Source organism: Apus apus, chromosome 6 (assembly GCF_020740795.1).
Source record: "Apus apus isolate bApuApu2 chromosome 6, bApuApu2.pri.cur, whole genome shotgun sequence".
Lineage (NCBI taxonomy): Eukaryota > Metazoa > Chordata > Aves > Apodiformes > Apodidae > Apus > Apus apus.
Window position 1 is genome coordinate 4,786,377 of NC_067287.1, and position 23,895 is coordinate 4,810,271.

The 23,895-nt window shown below is 40.0% G+C and overlaps 1 protein-coding gene across 1 annotated transcript in view; it reads right to left on the minus strand.

Moving 5' to 3' along the window:
• The window catches only part of KYNU (kynureninase), a 57,549-nt gene extending 34,266 nt beyond the window's left edge, over window positions 1-23,283 (minus strand). The window contains exons 1-5 of the mRNA XM_051622743.1: window positions 23,115-23,283; window positions 18,424-18,613; window positions 13,205-13,325; window positions 6,500-6,582; window positions 758-819 (exon numbers count right to left, since the gene is read on the minus strand). Coding sequence (XP_051478703.1) covers window positions 758-819; window positions 6,500-6,582; window positions 13,205-13,325; window positions 18,424-18,613; window positions 23,115-23,147 — 489 coding nt within the window. The 5' untranslated portion in view covers window positions 23,148-23,283. The remainder of the gene's footprint in view (window positions 1-757; window positions 820-6,499; window positions 6,583-13,204; window positions 13,326-18,423; window positions 18,614-23,114) is intronic.
• Window positions 23,284-23,895: the final 612 nt, after the last annotated feature.

The window sequence follows — 23,895 nt, forward strand, 5'->3', positions numbered from 1 at the left end:
TGGCTGCCTTGCACATATTTCAGGGCAGAGCTGCCAGGTAAATTGGCTTGGACTCAGCCCCATCCTACCCTGCTACAAGTTTCTCAATTTCACAAAGGTCGGAGATATTTCCAGAGGAGAGGACCTGAGTGACAAATCTTTTTGTGCAAACCACACAGAATGAAGCTTCAGGTCTTCAGTTGAACCACGTCCTTGATGACACTAGAGAAACAGAGACAGGCTGTATGTAACAGCTGAGACCTGCTCAACAGAAGGCAACATCAATGGCCACAATGTCATAAAAATCCAAATCTACTGCTTCACTGCAATAACTCAAAAATGTCATGTCTTGTATGCAACTGCATTTTAAGTTTGACTGAAATTACAGCTTTGTCTTGCTCACAGTTGAGCTCTTGTTTCTTAAACTGTGAAATTTGGTGTGAAATTCAAAACTGAGAAGTTATTTGGCAATGTTTCTTAAACAAAAACTCCTCTCTGAGGACTAACGTGCAGTACACACAAGAAAAGCACAAACTTTCTCTACAGACACCTTAAGAATATTTCTCTGTCCAGCTTTTCTGCTTAATATTAAGTGGAGCCAGGTCTTGCACAAGCCAAAGCAGCATTCAAGATACAACTCCCAAGGCTTAAGAAAAGTTAGGCTATCATCCAAGTGCTTCTCTTTGCGAGGTCCTCAGGAAACATTTCGCTTACATCCAAAAAGAAAGGAAAAAAATACTTGTCAACACAACATCAAATAAACATCAGAAAGACATACCATCTGGAGGTGCAAGTTAACAGTTAGCCCATTCATTAAGGCTACTTCATGTCTCTGGGCTCCTGAAACAAGAATAAAAAAAGAACCTGATTGGGGGATTTCTTTATAATTTCAGAGAAATTTAGTACAGTGTTGAGAAAGCAAAAGTATGTTTTCAGTCAAGATCTCTAAAGACTGGAAAACAAACAGATGTTTGAGGTGTCATTACAGTGAAGTAAAAAGATATCTTGTCTGACTCACAATACCACACTGGCAGGAAAGTATTTATTTTTTCAGGTCAGCCACAGTAAATAGAAAAACAATGAAGTATTTCTATTTCCCAGCAAAACATCAGTGGATTTATTATCATTGGTACCTCGGGCAAAAATCAGGTCAGAAGACTACACACAAAAACAGGACTTGCAGGCATAATTTTGTCCTAGGCTTATAAGGTAAGGCAAGTCAGAAGCATACTGAGACAGTCATCTATTGTCAGTGGTTACTGCAATGTCAAGATAAATCTCAATCCTAATTAAAAAAAAACAAACAAAAAAAAACCAAGCAAAATTTGCCTATAAAATATAACAGACCACCACTAATGTAGCAACTTAGCAAGACAAAGCCATACCCACATAGCTCAGAAAAGGCTAATAACAGATGCCTTTTGGCTACAGCTAATCACTGGCAGAGTTAATGGAGTAAGAACTAATTGTTATTGCCAAGTATTTAGCAACAAATTCTCAAACCCTTATCAACCACTGGTGAAAGGTTTTAGGCAGGATGAGGGACTGGGAGCCGGGCAGGGAGTCACTGAGATACAGAGAAAATCAATTTCTGTTTCTTTATCTTTTGCCTGATCCCTGTTGTTGAAAAGCAGCAATTTGCCCTCAGAACATACAGTGCTTTGAGGGTCTTCTTCAGCTGGAAGACGGGCTCATGTGCTTTGCCTTGGTCATCACCCCAGAAGTGGAGCTGGCCAAAGCTGGAAAGAGGTTGCAGAGAGGAAGGGATGAAGACAAGTGTAAGCAGGTAGAGGGCAACAGCCACTCTTGAGATTGATAAAGAGGAAGAGAAAACATGATGTTGAGGTAATAAGGGTAAGGGGGAGCCACAAGAAAGAGAGAGTTGAATCCTGGGTTTCTCCTGTCCATACCTTGGAGGGCACAAAATGCCCAAACCAACACCAGAGAAAGGCAGCAACAGCACCTAGACACCCCCACCATATCCCGCAGTGTTTAGGTTCAAGGAGTTATTACTTTGGCAACCTAAGAAAAGGGATAACCATGAGCTGAACTCAATACAAGCAAATATAGCCAAAGAACACTGAAACCTGTAATTAGGAAAAATTCATTCATAAATCCTTGCCAAGCAGGCCTCAGCTTCTGGCAGCACAGGAGAAGCCAAGAGCTGTTCTGATTGAGGTAGTCAATGGCCTCACTTTGTGCTGCTGAAATCTGTAAGTATTGGACAGAAAGATCTGTCAGTAGCTGTCAGTGACTCAGGAGGACCTGTCCAGGGCATGAGCCAGGAGGAATAAAAGATATCATAAATAAATTCCCTCCTCCAAGCATCAGTAACATCACCAAGTTTGTGGCAAGAAATATAAGTGGACCTAGTCCTTCATCAGGAAAAATAAGCTCTTTTCCTCACGTAAACTGCTTTCCTTTGCTTTCTTTTCTTCCCTCTGATAGCATTGCATCTACAGGCTCCATGCTGCTGGAAAAGGTCACCTTGTGGCTGTTCTATTGCAGATACAGAAGACAGCTAGCGAGAGTGATTGCAGCTCAAAACAGTATTATTTGCAGTCTTAATATTTCTATGGAACTCTTGAGGCTGAAAAAAGAGATAGCATGAAGGAATGGCATTGTTCTTATTTCTCCCACTGCTCTTTCCATGAAAGCTGTGGCTTTCACAGGAAACTCTGCATGAGCAATCCTCTGCCTGCTGTAGCACTTCTGTATAAAACAAATGGTTAATCCACAGATCACTTTTAGCTGCATGCTAGCATCCCAAATTAAATATGACACTACATTTGTCATGTAAGTCTTGGTCTTCCATAAATTATATATTTATTAAAAGCTTTCCATTATTGAATTTCATGGCCACGAAACAAACCTCATCCGTGTCATTGGAAAACTGTTATCCTTTATAACCTGCACTGCGTTTCAGAAAACAACCTTTCCATGATCCAATTAACCTATTACAATATTCAAAGACCCAGCACACGGAAGACGAAATTATGTTTGCTTTCTTTATTTCCTAACTTTATACCATATCTCCAAGACAGACTAAAACCTGAACGTTCTGCTTGATAAATCTCCTCTTTAATAAAAGGAAGCAGCATTTGCAAAGTACAACTTCAGAGACAATTACGACTGCGTTAGGCAGACACTGCCATCCTTCTCCTCTCTGACTGCAGTGGGAGCCTGGCCCTCACCAGAGTAAGAAGAAAGGATTTTGTAAAATGATTTAAAAAACAGCTAAAGCCCCCAATTCTGAAAATAGTTTGGTTATTTCAAATAATCCTTATCGCTCAAAGTCACTACAAATCTGCCCAGCATTCAGTCTTTCCTCAACAGAGACCTGCCTGAGCACATTGTACAGCAGCAGCCGCACAGTTAATCTTGTTCCATCAGAAGGTGATCCTGCCAAGGTTGGAATGTTTTAATAAAGTCTGGTTGGAGAAGCTGAGATTACTGTCCCCCCGTTATACCACTCGGCGTGAGCACAGGAAAAAAGGTTTGGGCTCCACTGACCTTGACTCCACGTTTCACAATGTATTTACTACTGTAACTTTCATGGAACAAGGAAATGTGACTGTTTTTAATAAGCAAGGTGTTATAGCACTATAAACCATTACATTGTCAGACATTTTACAGTCTTTAGTCCATTCCTGAATAAATCTCACCAAATAATTTTTACTTACTAGTACTACTTAAAGTGAGAAATGACAATTTCTCCTTTCCCATGACATATTGAGTAAAAAACAAGGTAACATTGTTTATGTTCTTACATTGAATTAACTAAAAAGGGAAATTCAGAATTAATTCCACTTAGTATTGCATTTTTTAAAAGAATGTTTTAACATAGTATTTTTCCTGCATTTATTCTCTTAGCCTTTTCACTATTATCAATAATCTTAAAAATCAGCTTTTACTACCATGCACCAAATTTTGGGGAAATACTAATTTATTTATATCCTCAGAATTAACTGTGTAGGTCCTGAATAAAATTGAGGATAATATATAAACAAAACCCCGCTGGCATGTATATCTGAGGGCCAGATTTGAGCCAAAACCTCATTTTACAGTTCAATTTAACAAAGTCCAAAAATTCTGGAGCACAAAATCCAAACTGATAATGTTGACATGCCCTTTATTGCTGAGGAAAACAACAGGACAATGAAACCCTTCACAACAAAGAATTTTAAAACCAAATGTAGGTTAAGGGTAGGGTGATCTCAGTCATCAAGAATTTTTTAATAGAAAAATTTAAAATAGATGTTTAAATTTTACAAAGTTGCAATAAATTCAGTGTAGTCTGGCTGTTGTGATAAAAAAAGGCACCAGTGTCATACAATGTTTGGAAAAGAAAAATAGAGAGATTAATAAGAAATTAGATGAAGTTTAAGCCAAACTCTCATCCCCCTCCCCTTACAACAGAATAGTTTTAGTTAAACAAGTATTATAATGCACGCTGAGCTGGCAGTCTCTGCAAAACAGATGGTTAAGGGGCAAAAAATATCCCAACCTGTCTCCCTGCATTCTGCAGTGGATCTTGACCTGGAGCTGAGGCCAGACAGACCCTGGTGCAGGCAGGTCAGGGCTCAGCCTGCCCTGGCAGCCGCCGGGCACTTCCTGAGGGCTCAAGTTTTGCAGATAGAGCAGTGGAAACATTCACAGAAGGGGATGCAGAGAAGGATGATAATTTAGGTGCTTTGAGCTGCCCTTTCAGGGGCCTTGGCTCTGGTTATGTGAAGAGCACCAATGGTCTACCTTATTACTTTACTATTTTAAGCACCTGGTAGTAGGCAGTGTGACTACTCTCCCACTCTCATAAGACATAAGATAAATTCTCCATCCTCCAGTTAATCAAGTTCAAGGTTTCCAATTTAAAAGCCCTTACTATGCATTGGACTAGTTGTGTGACAGGCCACATTACCTCACCTGCCTACAGCATCCTAGTTATACCCAACCAGCACAAGAACATCCACTTGCCAGGAGAGATCAGGCAAACTAGAGAAATCTCTAAATCAGCCACATTTCAACACTTTCCACTCCTTTACACCCTCACATTTTTACATTCCATGATAGTTAAGAGACTAACATACTGCGCTTGTCTTTGAATGTAATGAAAGCAACAAAAGTTATTTCTTAACCACCTGAGCAATACCAGGTACAACAGTAACAGCTTCCAAAATCAGAACAACCCATCTGCATTTTGGTTGTTATTTCATTCTGCAGATGAGATCACCCTGCATAACTCAGTGGTACCCAGTGTAGCCACACGGATATTTATGTTGCCTTAGTGTTTAGATCATGGCTAGACCAACTATAGCAATATTTTCTTTTATTTACTCAGCTCCAGTAGTAATGTCTGGTATTTTAGCTATTTGGAAACTTCATGAAGAAGTCAGGAAGGGAATTTATTTCTAAATACATAAGTAAACCTGTCATGAACATTCCTTAGTGTCTGTTTCCAGTTGCTCAGACCCCACTTGCTTCTCTTGAAGGAGAAAAACCATAATTTTCTCATCGAATACTTGTCTATTGTTGGAGGAGAAATTACGAGACAATATCTAGCTGACAGCAGGTCAGCTTCACTGTGATATTTTTCCTTAGTGAAGGCACAAATGAACACATGATAATTCAGTTCAGACAGTCAGTATTGACATTGCCTTCAACAGCTACATTGAAATACTGCCCAAATCTCACTACAATCTGCTAACCTAGCCTTGACAACGGCTGAAAGGGTAGGGGAGAAAAAGGCTCTGTGAGGGACCCTGACAAGACCATTTCTCTTCCCCCTTCTGACAAAAACAACTCTGAAGAAAATCCCAGTGAAAGGTTATTTCAGCAACTACATTCAGCTTAGAGTAAGAGGTAATAGAGAAAATTTGCATTCAAACTCAGACAACCTCTTTCCTGGCTAGCAAACTCACCAGAAGTCTCGAGGGCTACTTCTCAATGTCTAGGAGAACCAGATGCATTTATGGGCCAGGTCCCACAGCACTCCAGACTCCTCAAAGGGTACAGCAGGGTGATAGGAACTTAAAATAGCAGGTCCTGCCCTGATTACCTGCTTCATTGACATAAGCATGTCTCCAATATGAGGTCAGATTTAGCAGCAGGGAAAGGAAGCAATGCAGAAAATGTCTAGCTAGAAATCATTTTGCAAAGGGGAAAGTTCACTGGTTTACTTCTAGTAGAGAGACTGAGAATCTGTAATGCCAAGTGTCCTTTAAAAGGGTTTCATGTGTTAGATCAAGTGGTTTATGATGCTTCAAGAAGCCTTTTGCTGCAATTAGTTTCATGATGTGCATATGCTCATGTATCATCACATACATTCATCTCTTCAGCCACTTGCAGCCTTAAAATAAAGAGGTAGTTCATGCACAAGGCAGTCAGAAAAACAATTTTAAAAGAAAAAACACAAATGTAAGGAACTAAATTCTGGTTACAGAGTTTCAGGAATTGCAATCTCAAAAGCCAAAGAGAATGTTTCCATTTCTAGATAAAGGTTTTGCCTGCAGTTCACACCTACCAACCAACTCAGCCATCAGGTCCACGATGCACTCGTCTGCCAACGCCCACGGGCGCTGACCATTGAAATGGCCATGAACACCTCTGAAAAAGAAGAGACAAACAATGAAAACATATGCGGGTCCCTTTGGAGTAATCTGAAGAAATATTCCTGATTTGGAGATCCCACATTTGGAGGAGGGAGGAGGAGACTGGTGCTGCTGAGCATGGCGCTTCAATCATGCCTTTATCACTCGTAACGAGCAATTCTGTCGTTGGTTTCTGAAGGGTTTTCAGTTCATTGAAAACTACTCATTTTGGCCTCAAAAACTCCTCTAGAAATCCCTGAAAATGAGAGATGGTGGTTTCTTCATGAGCCCTCTGGAATTGGCTACAAGGGTACAGGAAGCCTCAGAGAGCAGGGAGGGTGGTGCTGGGTGCAGGGTAGCAGCCAGCTAACCCCAGCTCACATCAACTACCTTGAGGGCAGAGATCACCCCCAGAGTTACCCCCTCTGCATTTCCAGCTGACCATTGTACAATGCAGAGGATGGTAGGCTGGAATACTTCCTCAAGAAGACAGAAACATTTCTTATCAGATGACAGAAACATTTCTTATCAGAAACAATTTCTATCCTCCTGATTCTCCTGCCTGAATTCACCCTTCTACATAAACCACCACATACTTAATGTATATGCAGGGAAGCACCCACCCAAACAGAACCTCTTGCTAATTTTCATTGCTTCTCCTCTTCTCCTTGTTAAAATTGTTCTAGATCTCAGCATGCATAAAAGCTTTTTGATTTGGCAGAGGACATGTAAAAACTTTGTTTTGCAAACTGTTCCTTCCTACAGTGGATCATATGGGCACCTCAAACCTGAATGCATCACTACTCTGAAGTGATAGATATGAACATCCAGCTCTAGATTAAGTGCTCTGAAAAAATTTCTGCTTCAAATGTGACAGAGAAGTAAACTTCTAAGGTAACCACCATGCATATTTAAATAAAAAGTTACCAAGTTTCTTAAACGTGCAGTATGTAGTGCACAGAATTAAATGCAAATTAAGGCAGATTGAGAAAAGTAATAATGGTGTTAATCCAGGGGAACATTGCTCTGGGCTTCCATCTCACACTGGATGATTTTCATATTTGCTGAGCACCACAGGGTGCTTGTGGAGTAGGAAATGCCAGGCTGCACACAGCTGAGGCAAACCAAGTACAAAGCTGTTTCAAAACAGGGACAAAACCAGTTGGAAAGTGGGTAGTGAGCAGAAAAAGCCCTAAGAGCTGTGATGAGAGAAAGAAAAAAAATAAAACAGAACTAGTAATGAACCTTTGAAAGAACAGGCTCATAGTGTTCACTCAAAATCATGAGACATCATCTGGAAGATTAAGACATGAGAAAGGAGGGCATATTGAGACACTACCAGCTAGCCCCCCATGCTTCGGGCTATTTAAAAGATTGATTTTACCTACTCACCTCCTACTTCCCTTTCTCAAGTAGAGTTTTGTTCTATCTCCCACACAAACTAGCTGGGTAGTTTACAGCCAGACACTTTCTGATTGACTTGGGTCTAATTCTCACCTCCTAGGGATATTTCCAAAAGAACCACAGGCCTGAAGAACTGCTGCAAAAAGCACAGTTTGTATTAACTATTTATTTCATGCCTCTTACCCTTGTGAAATACCATTTGCTATTGGGCTAGTTTAGGTTAACAGCTGAAGGAGAAGGAGCAGGTACAACTGAATATCTCTTAGAGAGAAAATACCCTCCCTGCATTCAACTAGTCCAGACCCACATGACAACAAGGAGGACCCTGATCCCTAATTTGGAGAAGCTCACTGTAGACTAGCTGACCATTTTTCTCTCTTTTAGAATTGCTCTCTGATGAGACCTTGATAACAGAAAGCGGGCAGTGTGAAATAGCTCTCATTTGCAAGAACATTTCATAGAGATAAAGGCAGTAGGTGGGTAGGGGAGGAAAAGCAGTGAGGGGCAGGATTAGTGCTAGAAGTCTCCCCTTTCTATCAGACCATACCGCAGCTGCGTTCCCTGCAGACAGCGGTGCGCATTTCACAAACAGCGAGACACTTATGGCTGATTTCCTTTCTTATTCTTAACTGTAATATAGTGATCAAGGGACTTGGGGATAACACAGACTGTTAAAATAAAAAAAAACACAAAGATTTTCAGTGGTTCCCAGCCCGAGGGAATCTGTATTTCTGAAAGGGGATAGAGAACATAATAAGATGGGGAAAAGAAGCCCTAACTACCTAAGGGATTCTCTTTCATTAGCCTTCTCTGATTTGATAGCCATTAGTGTCCTTCTAATGGGAACTTACCGATGAAAGCTCTCTCTCCACCAGCATGCAGGACTAACAATCTCAGAATCAATTTCCAAGTTACCATAAAAACAGATACGAGATTTTGGGCATGAGAATATTTTATTTTGAGAAGAAACATGGACATGTAAGTATATTGAAAGAAGGGAGAGCCAGCATTAATTCTTATTCATATTATTATTATTATTACAGCACAGCTTGCAGCTTGCCCCCCTCTTGATGGCCAATATAAATGCCAAGAGACAAAAATTATTACAGCTAAAATGGTAGTTAAAGGCATATTCTTGGACCTGTTTTTTTTATTTTAATCACATGAAACTCTGTAGCCTTTGCTGATGGCACAATACATCCTATTACACTTAGGTTGTAAAATTCTATGCCCTGCCTCAGAGAATTTATCTCTCTGTATATTAGGCCACCCCTTTCTCAGCTCTCGTAGGGACTAGGGGTAATAATCTTTAAGGACACAGCTGCAGTGGTTCTGGCAGTCCCCTTAGACATGGATAGCCTGCATCTCATTTTGTTTCCACTGCACCCCAGCTAGCAACAGAGATTTAAATCAAGGTACCCAAATTAATTAATACAAAACATGGCCCATCAAATCGTAAAGCAGAACTATTTCTTGAACTACTGTGAGAGTCCCACATTGTGCAAATTAATTCTTAGTCAGTTACCATTTTATTTTCAGTTTGGCAAGAAATCACAATGCCACATTTTATTCACTGAGGTCTGGTTGATTTAAAACTTGCTAGAGGAGCTAAAAACACATTTTCTGATATGATCCCAAGGTTTCAAAGACAGTAACAAAAGGGATTTAAATTAATTGCGAGGAATCTTCTGTGCTCGTCCAAATCTTGTTCAAATGGAAATATCCTTCCTGTTTCTTTGCCAAAAATGATGCAAGTATTTAATGAGCCAATACAGACTCTAAAGTTTGACGATGGCTTCAAGCAAAGAACTAGCCTAAAGAAAGGAAGACATGTCCAAAGAAAAGAACTGCATGGAGCAGAAGACTGGAGGCAAAACTGAAAATCCCAGGGCATTAAACCAGGCATTTACAGCTCTAACATACAACCTGCTGCAAGGCACAAGATGGGGATGACTCCTGCTGAATGGCAGAAGTGGGTCTGTCAAACAGAATTTGACTGAGCCTCACCAAGCTGCACTTGTCCTTGCAGGGCTACTACATCTTCCACAATTAGTTCAGCTTGTTGCCAGGCTATTCCAATGCTTAACAATATATATACATATTTAGTTTCTAGAGTCAATTTATTAACTCCTACTTTACATTTACTGTGCCAGCATGTTATTTCACCTAAGTGGCTCCTTTTCCCCTTGCATTTACCCCTTGATACATTTTCAGAGATTGCAGGGAACATCAATTTTCTTTCAGTCTTCATTTTGCTCAGCTAAACAGCTCTAAGACTCAAGATCTCCGTTCTGCAGGCTCCTCACTCCACAGTCACCCCACCAGCCCTTCACAAGAGCCTAACAACTGGCCACGGCACACTTCAGAGCTCCACTTTAATGAGTTAGTTGGATGTGAGAGACATTGCCTGCTGCAGCGAGTACATTCTTATGCAATAATGATTCTGTAAAATACATTAGGTGCTCAAACAGTTGTGGTCAGTGACAGGGAAAATAAGACACTGCAAAGCATCTATTGGCCTTTATCCAACCAAGTAAGTCGCTTCAACCTTGGTCCTTCATATCAAAAAAAAGGGACTACTGGCTATTCTAGACTAGGCACAGAAGAGAATTCTTCATCCCTCTTTGCCCTTCCTTCAGTAAATCTTGGATTTATCTGAAATCAAAACAGAGGGCAAGAAATGTCTCAAAGCATCTTTTAAAATCCATACTAAGAATGCCAGTGGCTTGAATTTGTAGTCTTTATACATCAGTATAAAAAAAGGACTGAGGAATGTAGAATGAAAGAATACAAATCAGAACAGGTGTGTGGAAGGCAGATGTAAGAGCAGAAATCTGAAATCCACCATTTAAAGGCAGGGGGAAAAAAAAGGTTCAGTGACACTGTAAGAGGGAACAGAACAAGAAAGAAATGTGTGAAGACGCCTCTTTCTCTGCAGGCCTTACTCTAATGAGTTGCCATCTCTGCACAGAGCTGAAGCTATGAGCTCCACTGCCCTTGACAACAGCTACCAAGTAATCTTCCTTTTCATTCTTGCCATCAGCTATACGCAGTGAAAACCGTTTAAACAGACAAGTATAGCAGCTATTTGAGATGAGTCCCAAGACACAACAAACAGAAAATGCGATAAACCAATTTAGAAGAGAGTCAGAATCTATATCATTGCTGACTTGAAGAATGTGCCTAATTTGCATGCCATGTCTTCGGGTCTTGCTACTTATTTGTCTAAGTCATGCTGCCAACACACAAGGTGCTGAAGAGCCTTTGGCTGGTAACAGCCACTGCCTTAGACTGGATTTTGCTAAACTGTCCTTGGTGACTGGAACAACAGCATCTGATTGTGCATCTCCAACCACTTATTCCTCTGCAGCCCCCAGCAACCACTCCTGCCCATCAGCCTCCTGAAGCACACATTGCTCTGTCCTAATTGAACTTGCCCTTACCCTGACTGTCTCAGTTGCTTTAGGCACATCTGCAGCTAGCAGGATTTGGTTCTGGGGTTTTGGTTGGTACAGGTTGGGTTTGAGTTTTTAAATTTTCTGATTTATTTTGGGTAAGGTATTTGAAGCCAAGCTGTATTTTTGGCAAACAGCTTTTCTAGATTTACTCCCTCTCCCCTGATGGCTTAAAATCATGTTCAGCCATATTTCTCCCTTAGATGCAGCTACTGAAGGCACTGGTGATACCCTGGAGAAACATGCTGCCTACCCTTTCCTTTCACATTTTTATAATCACTGAGGTAAAAAAAAACAACACAACAACACCCTGTAGCAAAGACAAACATCAGAATGGAAGTGAACCAATGAAAAGGTACAGTGAAGGAACTGAAATACATTTGTGCTCCCAGTGCATCACTCTAACAGATAACAGTGCTATCTGACTTCCACCTTTTGCAAGTGCTCAGCTGTTGCCCTGATAAAGTACGATAATCATCCAGAAATGGGAAGAGTTGTAATTTGTTCAATTGACTGGATAAACTGCAGCCCAGTGCTGAATGGGTAACCAAGAGAAATGAGTGCTTCTCAAAGTTCACACTCATTCCCAGTCATTCTCAACCTTCTTCCCACTTACACGAATACAAGTAATAAACAGAAAACCATTTTTATTAACCCACAGCATTCATATATTAACAAGTGAAACTATGTATCAACAAGTGATACAGCAGCTACAGAGTTTTCACATTTATGTTGTGAAATATAAATCCATCTAGATTGTTTCTACAGAATAAAAGGGCTGCCCAATTAGCAGAATTAGATTTTCCTCTTCTTCTTCCCTATATTTTCCTCTCACCATTAAGTCACATCTGCTGCCCTCATATTCCACACCCTATAGAAGTGCTCATCTCTCTCCCAGCTCACTCACTCTGGATGTTTTTTCCGTTCCCACCTTCAGTTGACTGGTTTTGACTTATAATTTTCTGTACCACTCCCAGCTCTGGCAGGTGTTGAACATCTCAGAGCACAGATTCTCCATGGAAACAAAATGTATTACTAAAAATTAATGTTTTAAATAATAATAATAAATATATGGCTTTTTCCCTCCCACTATGTATTTAAAAATTTCCCATCTGCCATGATGACAATGCCCCTTTCCTGCAACATATCCCTCTTTTGTCCTCCTGTTTCTCCTACACCAGCTCCATTCAGCAGAGCTCCTTGCAATCCACCATCAGCTCCTCACTGAGATGCTCCTGAGATGACAGGAATGCTTCTTTCTGAAGAAAATGAACTTGTCAGGCAGAGACCTGGTTTATGAGGACCAAAAACCTGTCAGGCAGTGGCACCACCTGTGCTTGGTGCTATTTCAAGGGAACTGCCCACTGCAAAGCCAAGGGGGTGAAGCACACACAGTTAAAAACACTAATTTGGAAAACACAGGGCCTGAAACTGGATCATGTCCACCAGCAAGTAGCAGTAACCAAATGAGTTCGTGTGACTTGTGTATAAACACACATGGCCATTGGATGGGTGTGGTTAAACTCTGCAGGCCCTCCAGATAAGCCAAAGCAGAGACATAAGTCATCACAGCTAAAAGTTTCTCTACCTGTTTTACTGCTCATTCCTTTAAAGGAGATATAAACAGTGCTAGGAAAACACTGAACATGTTTTACATCTGGGCTCTAGGGGTTTTAACACACTATTCTGTTCAAGCATTTCCAAGGCAGACCCCAAAATAAAATGAGGTGTTCATCTGAAGGACAGATCGGCATCTCACATACCCTGTGGTGTACTCACGTTCGAGCCCACTTGTCCAGTTCTTCCCCCAGGTAAGTTTTAACTTTCCGTGGCTGTAGTCCAAGAGAATTCCCAGCAAAGTACAGGCAACTCTCCTCTCCGTTCACCAGGCCCAGATTAGCTGTGGAGGGAAACCACAGAAACAACATACACATGGGAGCAAGCCCAGGAGGGACAGCACACGTGTGCACACATACACGTGTGCCACCACCCAGAGCTCTGCCAGCCCCAAATCTCCACAGGACACCACAGATCCCACGTGCAAATAGAGATGACCTTCATTCCAGGGGACCATGCAGGTTTCAGGATACCAGTCAGGTGACCCTGCAAATGGATCTAAGGAGGAGGGCATCCTGGCAATCTGCACACTGTTATTCCCCACATACTCCTGCAATTTTTGGCTGAGTCCATCTATACTTGTTCTGGAGCTAATGTTAGTTAAATTAAATCCGCAGGACTCTGGGGCTGTGTGAAAAGCAGCCACTGGCACTGATTTTGTCAGCTGTCTAACCAACAGTGAGTGAATATGGAGAATTTTCCTGACCAGGCTATCTACTTTTCTTCCATCATCAATATATTCTTATGCCAAGTCATGAAACTACTTGAATTGTGCATTTAATAAAAGTTAAGACTAGGTAAATCTGTGTCTTTCATGTAAGTTCTCCCTGTGTGTTTAAATCACTATTTAGAAAAACACAGTGGTTGCACAGAATATTTTAAGGCAGTCTCAAAAGTTCTTGTCTTGTCAGCATCTATTGTGGGCTGCACTTCATGTCAACATCTGAGAAGGAGGAGGAAATCTATGTTGACAAATCCTTTCAATGATTAGAAAGCAGGCAAGGCAGTAGAAATTTATAAATAATAACTCTAGTGAGGTTCTGAACAATCTAATTACCCCATGTCATCATCTATCAATCCAAACACTGCCTTTTTCTATTATTTCTTATGTTAGAGATTCTTGGAGGGACAAGTGATGGTGACCTTCTAGATGTAGGGAGTAATTTGCATTCATCTAAACATATACTTACAATACCCCAAAAGCTAACATTGCATGTGTTTTTGGTAAATATAGTCAATATAGCTCAGAAAAAAAAAATCAAATGAATGAGTATGTTTAGATACATGCTAGAAATGAAAGATAAATTGCATTTCTCTCGGGGAAAATTTTATGTTAGGGCTATAGAAAAATAGATTAGGTGCCTGGAAAAGGTCTCTTACTACCTTTTGCACTAACAATTACCAACTTCATTGAACTCACCAGGAAGACATTTTTCACAAGTATAGACAACTTGGGTAATTTCTTAATTAAAGCTTTAGAAGCTTTTAAAAAGCATAAGTCAGACAGCATTTTCATTCTAATCTGTTTTACAGATACCACGTCTGGTTTTTGTCTCTGTTCTAATACGAATTAAAACAGAGAGGTATAAATATTACCATGCTCCTAAATAGGTCCTATTAACAGTTCTTTTCCTATCAAGAAACACAATAATACTGTCTCATTGGAAACAGAGAGAGGATCTTTGCTCAAGAATTTGGAGCTCAGTCTCTCTAAAACTCTTCATATCCCAGTCAAGCATTAAAACAGGTAAGGAATTACAAGCAAGTTAGCTTTTCTTGCACCACAGACCTTTCTAAATAAAAACCCCTCCTCTGTCACTGCTGGAGAGAGATAGCATAGACACTTTGAGAAAGTTGCATTTTTCTACTTTTATATCCATTACTTTGGATATTCTTTTTTTTTTTTTTGACACATTATCAGGTCTGTATTGGGCTGCACTCTTTTCTGCTCCACAGAAAAGCTGTTTATTTCCTTCTCTCTGCCATCATTAACAGACTCATTTTGGACCACTGCTGCAGCATCTTTCTCATTTCATGCCTTCTCCTGAGCAGCACCCCGTTGTGTTCCAACTTTCTCTTCATCACTGTGATATTCTTTACAATAACATATTTGTTTTCTTAAGACTAGCACTTGTCGTTCCTCAAATTGCACTGCCCTCATTTCCCACAGTATTGGCCCTTTTAATTTTTAGAGGAGCTCTGCTAGATATGCAATATATATTGAAATAGTCACATGGGAGACAAGCACAATTGATTAAACAAAGGTTGGTGCAAAACAAGAGGTGATTATTGAAATGTCCTTAGAGTACCCTGAGTAAAAAAAAACAACAACACATGAACAATAATTTACATTGAGATTAGATATATTCACCTACTCAGATTCATGAGAACTAGTCAGATCTAGTAAGGTACATTACTTTGCATACTAAATATATCCATTTGTCTACATTAAAGGTGCCTTTCTATACCTTTTAAACCTCAAAGAACAAGCAAGTTTATTTTCAGAAATATTGAGTCCAAACAAAAGGGGAAAATACAATGTCTTTATTAAGCAGACAGGAAGGACTAAATCTGTTCATACATTAACTGAGTTGTATCCCTTGTTGCAAGATAAAAGATCACCTCTTTCACACCTTCCTATACCTCCCTCGCAAGCTCTGCAAACAAAGAGCCAGATTTATAAGATTAACCACTACCTTTAACCACCTCTTCAGGGAAATATAGCTCAACACTTTCACTCTGGGACATCTTTTTATTCCCAAGAAACTCAAATGATGCTCCATTCCTTTACGAGATGACAAAGCACAAGCCACGGCCTTAATCTGATTGATGACTAAGTGTCCAACCACCAACTGCACTCCAGCCATTCCCACCTCCTCCCAGTGCACCAAAAAGCATTAAAGAGACTTCTTGTTGTCAGCTCAGAGCAGAGTGAAGAGATCCAAACATTTCTCTAAATCTTCTGCTGTCATCTCTTGCTATTTGCTCACCTGGGCCTCGTCCCTCATCTTTGCACATAAAAACCCAAAGGTTTGCCAGGGACTTAGTCTGCTGGTGGTTTCCTCTTGATCCATGAAACAAATAAACAGCTGTGACAGTTTATATGTTGATAACTAAATTAAACTATTATAAGGACTTTCTAAATATTTTTATGTATCTAATCTTATAATTGCCTCCTATGGATCCCATCTGCTTCTTGTAAGGCTTCTAAAACCTCATTGTACTGCTTTATGTTAATATATAAAAAATATTTGATGGCTAATATCTGTAATGACATTTATCTTCAAAGACACCTTATCTAGGTTCTGCTCCTGTGCTCAGAAAAATGTCATGGGAGATCTCTATCATATAGACACACAATGTAAATATATATATTTTTACACCCCTGCTGTTTTTCAGCAGGGAAGATGTTCTTAATGACAGCTGAAGCAGAGAAAAGAGAGACAAGGGAAAAGGAGGAGGAAAAAAAAACCCCTCAATTTGGGATCATGAGAATGACGGGTTCTCTGTGCTGTTCAACTATACTACTATGTAGGCTGCTTATCTTCACTGAAACACATTTAGCCACAGTCTCAGGACTAACTATCATATTCACTGGGGGGGAACCACATCAGCAGTGTTTGGGCCTAAATATTATTGATAAACAATAATAGAGTTTGGAAGGGGAGCAATGCAAACTGACACAGGGGTATCAAAACCTCTATGTACTTTTCAGAAGATTCTTTACTCTGAAGTTGCTGAGACACTACAGTGAAAAGTGACCTTTCATATTCTTGGGAGACATTTGACACTGCAGTTGAAGACAGCTGCAGTGCAGGTGTCATTCTGGAGCTGGATTGCAAAGGGCAGCAGTGCAATGGCCCCACAAGCTGCCTTGCAGCATCTTTCCAGCTTTGGAGGGTTGTTTTGCACCTCCTGCATCTCTGCTGCACTGAAGACTGTGCACCACAGTGGCAGCTGAAGTGGTCTGGGCACAGAATAGTCATATCCAAGCAAACAGATGGGGTTTAGGAAACCCTCTGAAACAATCAGATGGGGAAAAAAAGAGGAAACAAAAAAATAGACTTCTTTGCACATGGGCTGAGAACACCTCCTCTGTGCAGATGAAGCACCTAGTTCAAAAATTCATAAAGTGTCCATTTCGGCTCTGAATAATAAGAGTAGCAAAACACAAGGATTTAAATGATAAGCCAATATACTAGCATGTAGAAAAGTAAGATTTATCAGCTTCATGTCCTAAGGACAGGAGCAAACTACACTCCTACCATTTCTCATCTCTAGGAACCAAGATACTGAAGACAAAGACAGGTTCAAAAGATGTGCAGAAATTCAGACAACTGATAGCATTTTCTATCACAGACCTTTACTGGATGTAATATGGTGAATGTGCCTGTAATTTCTCATGTACCATCAGTTCTTGCTCTTTTCAGAAAGAAAAAAAAATCAGCAGAAAAAAAATCTGCATTTATTAGAAAATGAAAAGATGTTGCAAGAATAATATATGATAATTTTTCCTTTAATTTTTAATACATGCTTCTGCTAAGGCAGAAAAGGACAGGAATGACTATGCCTATATTTGTTCATCATCTAAGGAAATAATATTCCATTTCCTCAGCTTTCACCAGGTCCTCTCTTAATAAGTCAAAGGTGCCCCTGTTCCCATGCCTAGGCCACAGGCTCCTCAAAATAACCTACAGACCAGGAATGAAGCAGAAAAATGTTGAGAACCATTTTGCACAGCTACGTTGAAGCCATGTGCAGTTATGTATATTTGTAGGCAATTCATGAGGCAAGTGGGAAAGATCTTAAAATAAAAAGGTTTCATTACGAATTACTTGCTCAGATCAATTACTTGTCCAAAGGCACAGCCTTCCATTTGGCCTCAGGAAAAAAATTATCTCTACTGCCAGCAATGAGACATAAATGTTAATATATGTACCACCTCTTTCATTAACAAAAATAATTGCAACTAGATAGATAATACCAAGCTATATTACACCAAGGAAGCAACTACTCTGAACTATTGTAAGCTACTTAACCAGTTCAAACCATTAGGTAGAAGTGCTTCTGCCTGTAATTTTCAGGCAGCCACTCTACTGTTCAAAGGAGCTGGCTGACAGCATAAGCACTGGGTAAGCACTCTATCCTTCCTTCTTATTCAGGATGGGAATGAGAGCATAAAGCTTTTGGTGCTAGAACAAGTTGACTGATTGATTTAGCAACACCAGGGACATACTGTGCTCAGATATGACTGCAGTTGCTCCAGTATCTCCTAAGTGACAATGATTTCCAAAGATTTCTGATAAACACATGTAGAAGATACGAACCCCCACCTTTTCTCCCCCACCCCCTTGCTGCCCCACTGCAATTAAAATTCTCACTTGGAGGCAGATCCTTGACTTTTGGGATGCAGAAACAGTCACGGAGATGCTTTAACTCATCTTCTTCATCTAAGTGAATAGCAAGTTTCCTGTCTGTGGGACTGCAGCCGAGTCGCGAGGCGGTTTGCTCCAAAATGGTTGCTGGTAACATGGGAGAAGATTGATCCATTTTCAGGTCATTCAATTTCACCTTAAAATGAAAAATATCACAGTTTAACTTCTGCAGTATGAATATTCACAAGTGGCTGATAAGCAGCCACTAAAGGTGTATAATTCAAGATCCAAACTTACTTGATTTAAAGCATTTAAGTATTTGAATAGAATGGTAAAACTGATCAGTTCAAGTATTTCCCAGGCAACATGTTGCTGTAACCCCCAAAGGTTTTTTTTTTCCCCCACCCTCTACAGATACTGTGCCATTCCCTTTTTCAGCTATATCAGCAGCTTCTAAGTTCTCCCACCAGACTGATGGCAGCTACAAACACTGAAGTGTCAGTCCCAATTTTTGAGATCTCAAAGCCAGAGGCAGTATGGCTGTTTCTGCAGTCTGTGCTCCTAAAAATAGCAAGTGCACAGCTACACCAAATGTTTCCAGGCTGGGCAGCACTCAACCTGTTTCAGCTTTCCTTTCTTAAAAATAGGAGGGGGTGTTTGTGCACAGCCATGCTCACCTACCATGGCAGAGCAGGCAGGATGCAGATGGCAAAGGCATTGTTAGAAATGTAGCCTTCAAGACCAGAACCTTAATGTTTCCTTCTAGCTACAAAAAATATCCTGGTGTTATAGCTTCATTGGTCCTGGGAAAGGAGAGCAGCCCAAGTCAAGCTGCAAACATGATAGATCAGAGTTTCTAACAGAATATATATAAAAAAAGGTAACTGCAACATTTACAAGCTCATTGATCTTTATAAGAAGAATAGAAGAATAGTTCTATAACTGCACTGCTCAGAGACACCATTGTGTTCAAGAGAGCATTTGTGCACTGGGCTTTACAGATCTATTGGCGAAGGAAACTTATGACATGTATTTTGTACTTTAGGGCAAAACTTCACCAGTGTTGCCTGCTGTGTTCTGTTGCAGAAGGCAGTATAGAGGCTCACTGAGGTGCTTGATGGTTTCCCCAGTTTGAAGAACTGTACAGTTAGACCACACAGCATTCTCTGCCTTTTTAAACATCAAGAGTTATGGTGCTATATAAATGCGCCAGAGGATAGGCAGAAATAGGTCACTACTGGCACACGATATGCAGCACAGAGCCACCAGAGAACATAGCTTTTTCCCCTCTAAGTAGGTATTTTCCACAAGTATCAGCTCTCTTTCTTTAAAACAAATAGTATATAACTGTTATGTAGAAACAAGTTATGGAGAGAACAGATGATTATATGGATTGTAGCCAGCAGAGCATTACACTCACATCTCTTAACCTAGCTCAGATAATTTCCATCCAGGTAGGGTGATGGTATGTTCCAAGTCATAGACTTTTTTTTTTTTTTTTTAAATTAAACCCCTAATGTCACATTTTGCTTTATTCTTTTTTTGGTACAACTACGTAAGTGCTGATCAGAGTGGGTTTTTTATCAAATTTTTATGTCAATCCCTGAAGACAATCCAAAAGAGCTTCAGACACTTATGGGAAGAACAACAGTTAATATTTAAATATAAACACCTGAGTAGCACAGACTCATTAGTGCAAATTAATCCAAACCTTTTTCTGCTCTAGCCAAATGGCCAGCATGTTGCTAGTTACCTGTTTTAATTTGCTATAATTTTGTTTATGATGAGAGCATTTTCTTTTTCCTCTCCAGACTTCATATCTTACACACCAGCACAGAGTTAAAAAAAAACAAAAATGCCAGTGGAGCTCTTTAGAGAGAGCAGCTTTCATTCAGCTAATGTTCACTCTCTCCTGGGAGATATTGGAGATGGCCTATTTTTTTGTTGTCTCCACTCAGGTTGTTCACATCTCCTCATTGTCATCAAATTTACTATTCCCACTCACTCGTCCTAATCCTCCCCTAGCTGGTAAAAAAGGAAAATGAAATGGCAAAAAAAAAAATTTGAACATCTTCATTGTCAGAGTTTTTTTTTTTCAAGGCTCCTAGGAGGGCTGCTATAGAGGCTGAGCTGCCTGCAATCAATACACTCCACCAGCCACCTCCCAAAGAGCTGCCACCTCCCTGAAAGCCCCGCAGAAAGTGTGAACAGGCTCCCTATTCCCCAGGGAACCACTTCCCAGTGGTTCTGACCCAAGGACTTGGGAGAGCCTCTGCCAGCTCTTTTGATGGGGTATGGGTAATGACATTTGTGTTCTTCTGCAGGCCAGAAGAGCATTGTCCTTTTGGACAGTCATCAGGGAGGATGGTTTAGAGATCTTTGTTACATCCAGTAGATGCTGTGACACATCCAGAAAAGCTATCTAGGTTTAGAGACACTGTGGCCATCACTAATACAGGCACCTCATTATCATCTAAAGACACTGTAGGGTAGCTTAAGTTTCACTTCTCCAAATTACAAAAAAGAACCCATGGGCTTAATCAGTAAATCAGAGTTTATTTTCAAGCAATATTGGGATCACTTGGAAAGGGAAGCTACTTTTTGTTTCCAAGGTTTGTTTCTTTGTTTTACAACACTGGCATGGATGTCCTGCTCCCATAGGCATTATTAAAGCAACTAACCTACATAATCAGGATATAGCCCTCTATTTTTAATAATGAGTATTTAATGCAAGTTATGGAAACAATTCTTGAAGAAGGAGCTGGGAAACAGATCTCCCTTCTATTTCCTTCCACACAGTAAGTGTAGTCTTTTCTGCACTGTCCATCTCCTTCCCACTGCAGTTAATGCCTGGGGTATTTTTCCTCCCCAGTGGCTTAGCTCCTGAAGCGAGAGGAGCCTTTTTATCTCTCTAAACAGCCTCACCTGAGCTAGGGATATTTATTTGCTCAGTGATCCTCATCTCCCCCTGTCCCTCCCTAGAAGGGGACTGTGCAGCATTGGCATTGCCATCACCTACGCCCTCTCCTGAATACAGGCTATAAGGAAGGTTTGGAAGCCTCTTAACATTTATCTCCTGGGGCCCGCATAGCCAGTGCCAGCTAATTCCCCTGCAAATTGTGATTAGGAGGTGGATGATAAGAATATTTGAAGGACAGTTTGGTTTAATACAGCAGATCCCTCTCATCTGGTCTGTAGGTCCTGTGCTCTACACCGTATAAGCACAGCACAGCATCCTACCCTTTGCTTTACCAGCCCCATTGCTCAGTAAGGACACAGTTATTACAGTGGATTAATGACTGTCATATTCCAGGCCACTTGCTGACCTGTCCGGCAAGCAGAGATGGGTTTTGTTTCCATTTGAGGCCTGACCCAAAGCACACTGAAGTCAATAGGTGTCTTTATTAAAGGCTTTTGGTTCCCTGTCTTTGCTGCATCTGATCAATGACTGACGTTTATTGTGATTCTTATTTATATTAAATGTTGACAGTGAATATAATATTAAATACAAAGATCTAGGAGATAAAAATTATTAAGTGCTCAGAGGTATCTGATTTAATACAAGTGTTATGAAATAAGATAAAACTACTAAAATAAAATCAATCAAAATTCTATTGAGGAATGAATCCCAGGGATCCTATTCTGAGAGCAGAATAAGAAAGCACTTTTGTCCTTTGAATAGAAATTAGGCTTCATAGAAAGGGAATCCTAGAAATACTTGGGGTTTTTTCCTTTTTTTCCCCCCATATTTTACTCTGACTGGCATAATTGCATTTTCTAATTGCTGCAGAATCCCATGCAACTATGTACAATAATTCATGAGTCTGTTATTTTCTACACATAGAGCAAATAAATTTGTATAAGAGCACACCTTTATTACATCCAATTATCTTCATTTAACTGAAAAACTATGTTCTGTACTTTCTTCTAATCAAAATTCAGACCCATCCATGCAAAATGTAATTTCCACCTTGATAAATATGGTTCCTTATCAGGATTTTTTCATACAATTTAAAAAAAGGTTGATTATTTTTACTTAAGAGGAACAACTTGCCTCCACCACCTGCTCTGTAAAAAGCTTCCAGGTGTTTTCTTCTTTTCCTTGAAACTTGATTACACTTTTTGATTTAATAGATATAGTTTCATGAAGTCAACATATTTTTTTTAATTCTTTCTTTGCCCTTTTGGCTCTCCTACAGAATTTGCCTGTATTGCTTGTTGGTTCAGTGTAAAGAACTCACCAATAACTCTTGGCAATCTTTAATTTTCTAAAACAGCATATGTAACTTAAATCAAGAAAACAGTCATTACTGCATATTTTATCAGCACAGAGATCAGCCCCACAACTTCATCTCCCATTTGAAAGTTATAAAAGACAATGGATGAGAATTAGTCAGACAAAAGTGACGCAAATGTCTGGGTGATTATTTCTGTTTTGTCCTTTATGCATAATTTACTGGCTAAACAGAAAAAAAAGAGTGAATATTAGCAAGCCATCTTATCAAACATACACAGGAGGAAGATCCATTAAGCTTAATTATAGTAATGATAATCACACAGTTTAGAGAACAAAAAAGAAAAAAATCTACCCTCTGTCTATAATGGCATATGTCTTTATTAAAAAAAAAAAAGCAAACTGCAAAGCCCCCTCACCCGCCCTTAAACATTTTCTTTAAATAATCCAAGATGTTACTCACAGTCTTTTTACCCAGCACAGTGCTGACAGGCATACAATGAATCCCTACATAAAAGCTGTATCAATATCCTGAGAGATAAAGAGTTTCTCAAGGAAACAGCCTGTCCTGCACTTTCTGCCCTCCAATAGTTGTGTACCAGCTTGCTCAGCCCACAGATCTTTGACCTTTTCAGGTCAGTGTCCAAATGAACTCTTCGGAAGGAAAACTTGGAGTGTGCACAGGTATAAACATGCAATTTTGCAGTACAGGTCCACACTGTCAAAAACACACCCACTGAACACACCAATAGCACTGTGGATTGAACTTGTTTTAAAAACAAAGAAAAACTGCAGACACACACAGCATGTAAGGGCTGATTCTCCTCCACTTCTTTCCCCAAACAGAATCGCTTTCCTTCTATCCCATTTTGCAGAAGGAAGTTCCTAACAAAGCACACCCCAAAGCAACCCACATTCTACATGACTTCAGGTTAAATACACTTAATTGAATTTGTTTAAATTACAGAACTGCAGAGAAAGAAGAACCTAAATATTCATGGCATACCCAACAACAGCCACACAGCAGCAAGCACAGCTATAATTAAATAAGCTACACAGCCCAGTGTCACAGCTGCAGCAAGGGAATGCAACAGAGGAATTATAATAAACTCAGTTACTTAGAGGAGTTTAGGCACATATCGACCTTCGTGTCAAGAAGTGTTTTGGTGTTAAAAGTAATTTTACATATAAACCTCATCTTTTCCCCTCCACAGCAAAACCACGTTACCCTGCGGTTGGCAGCC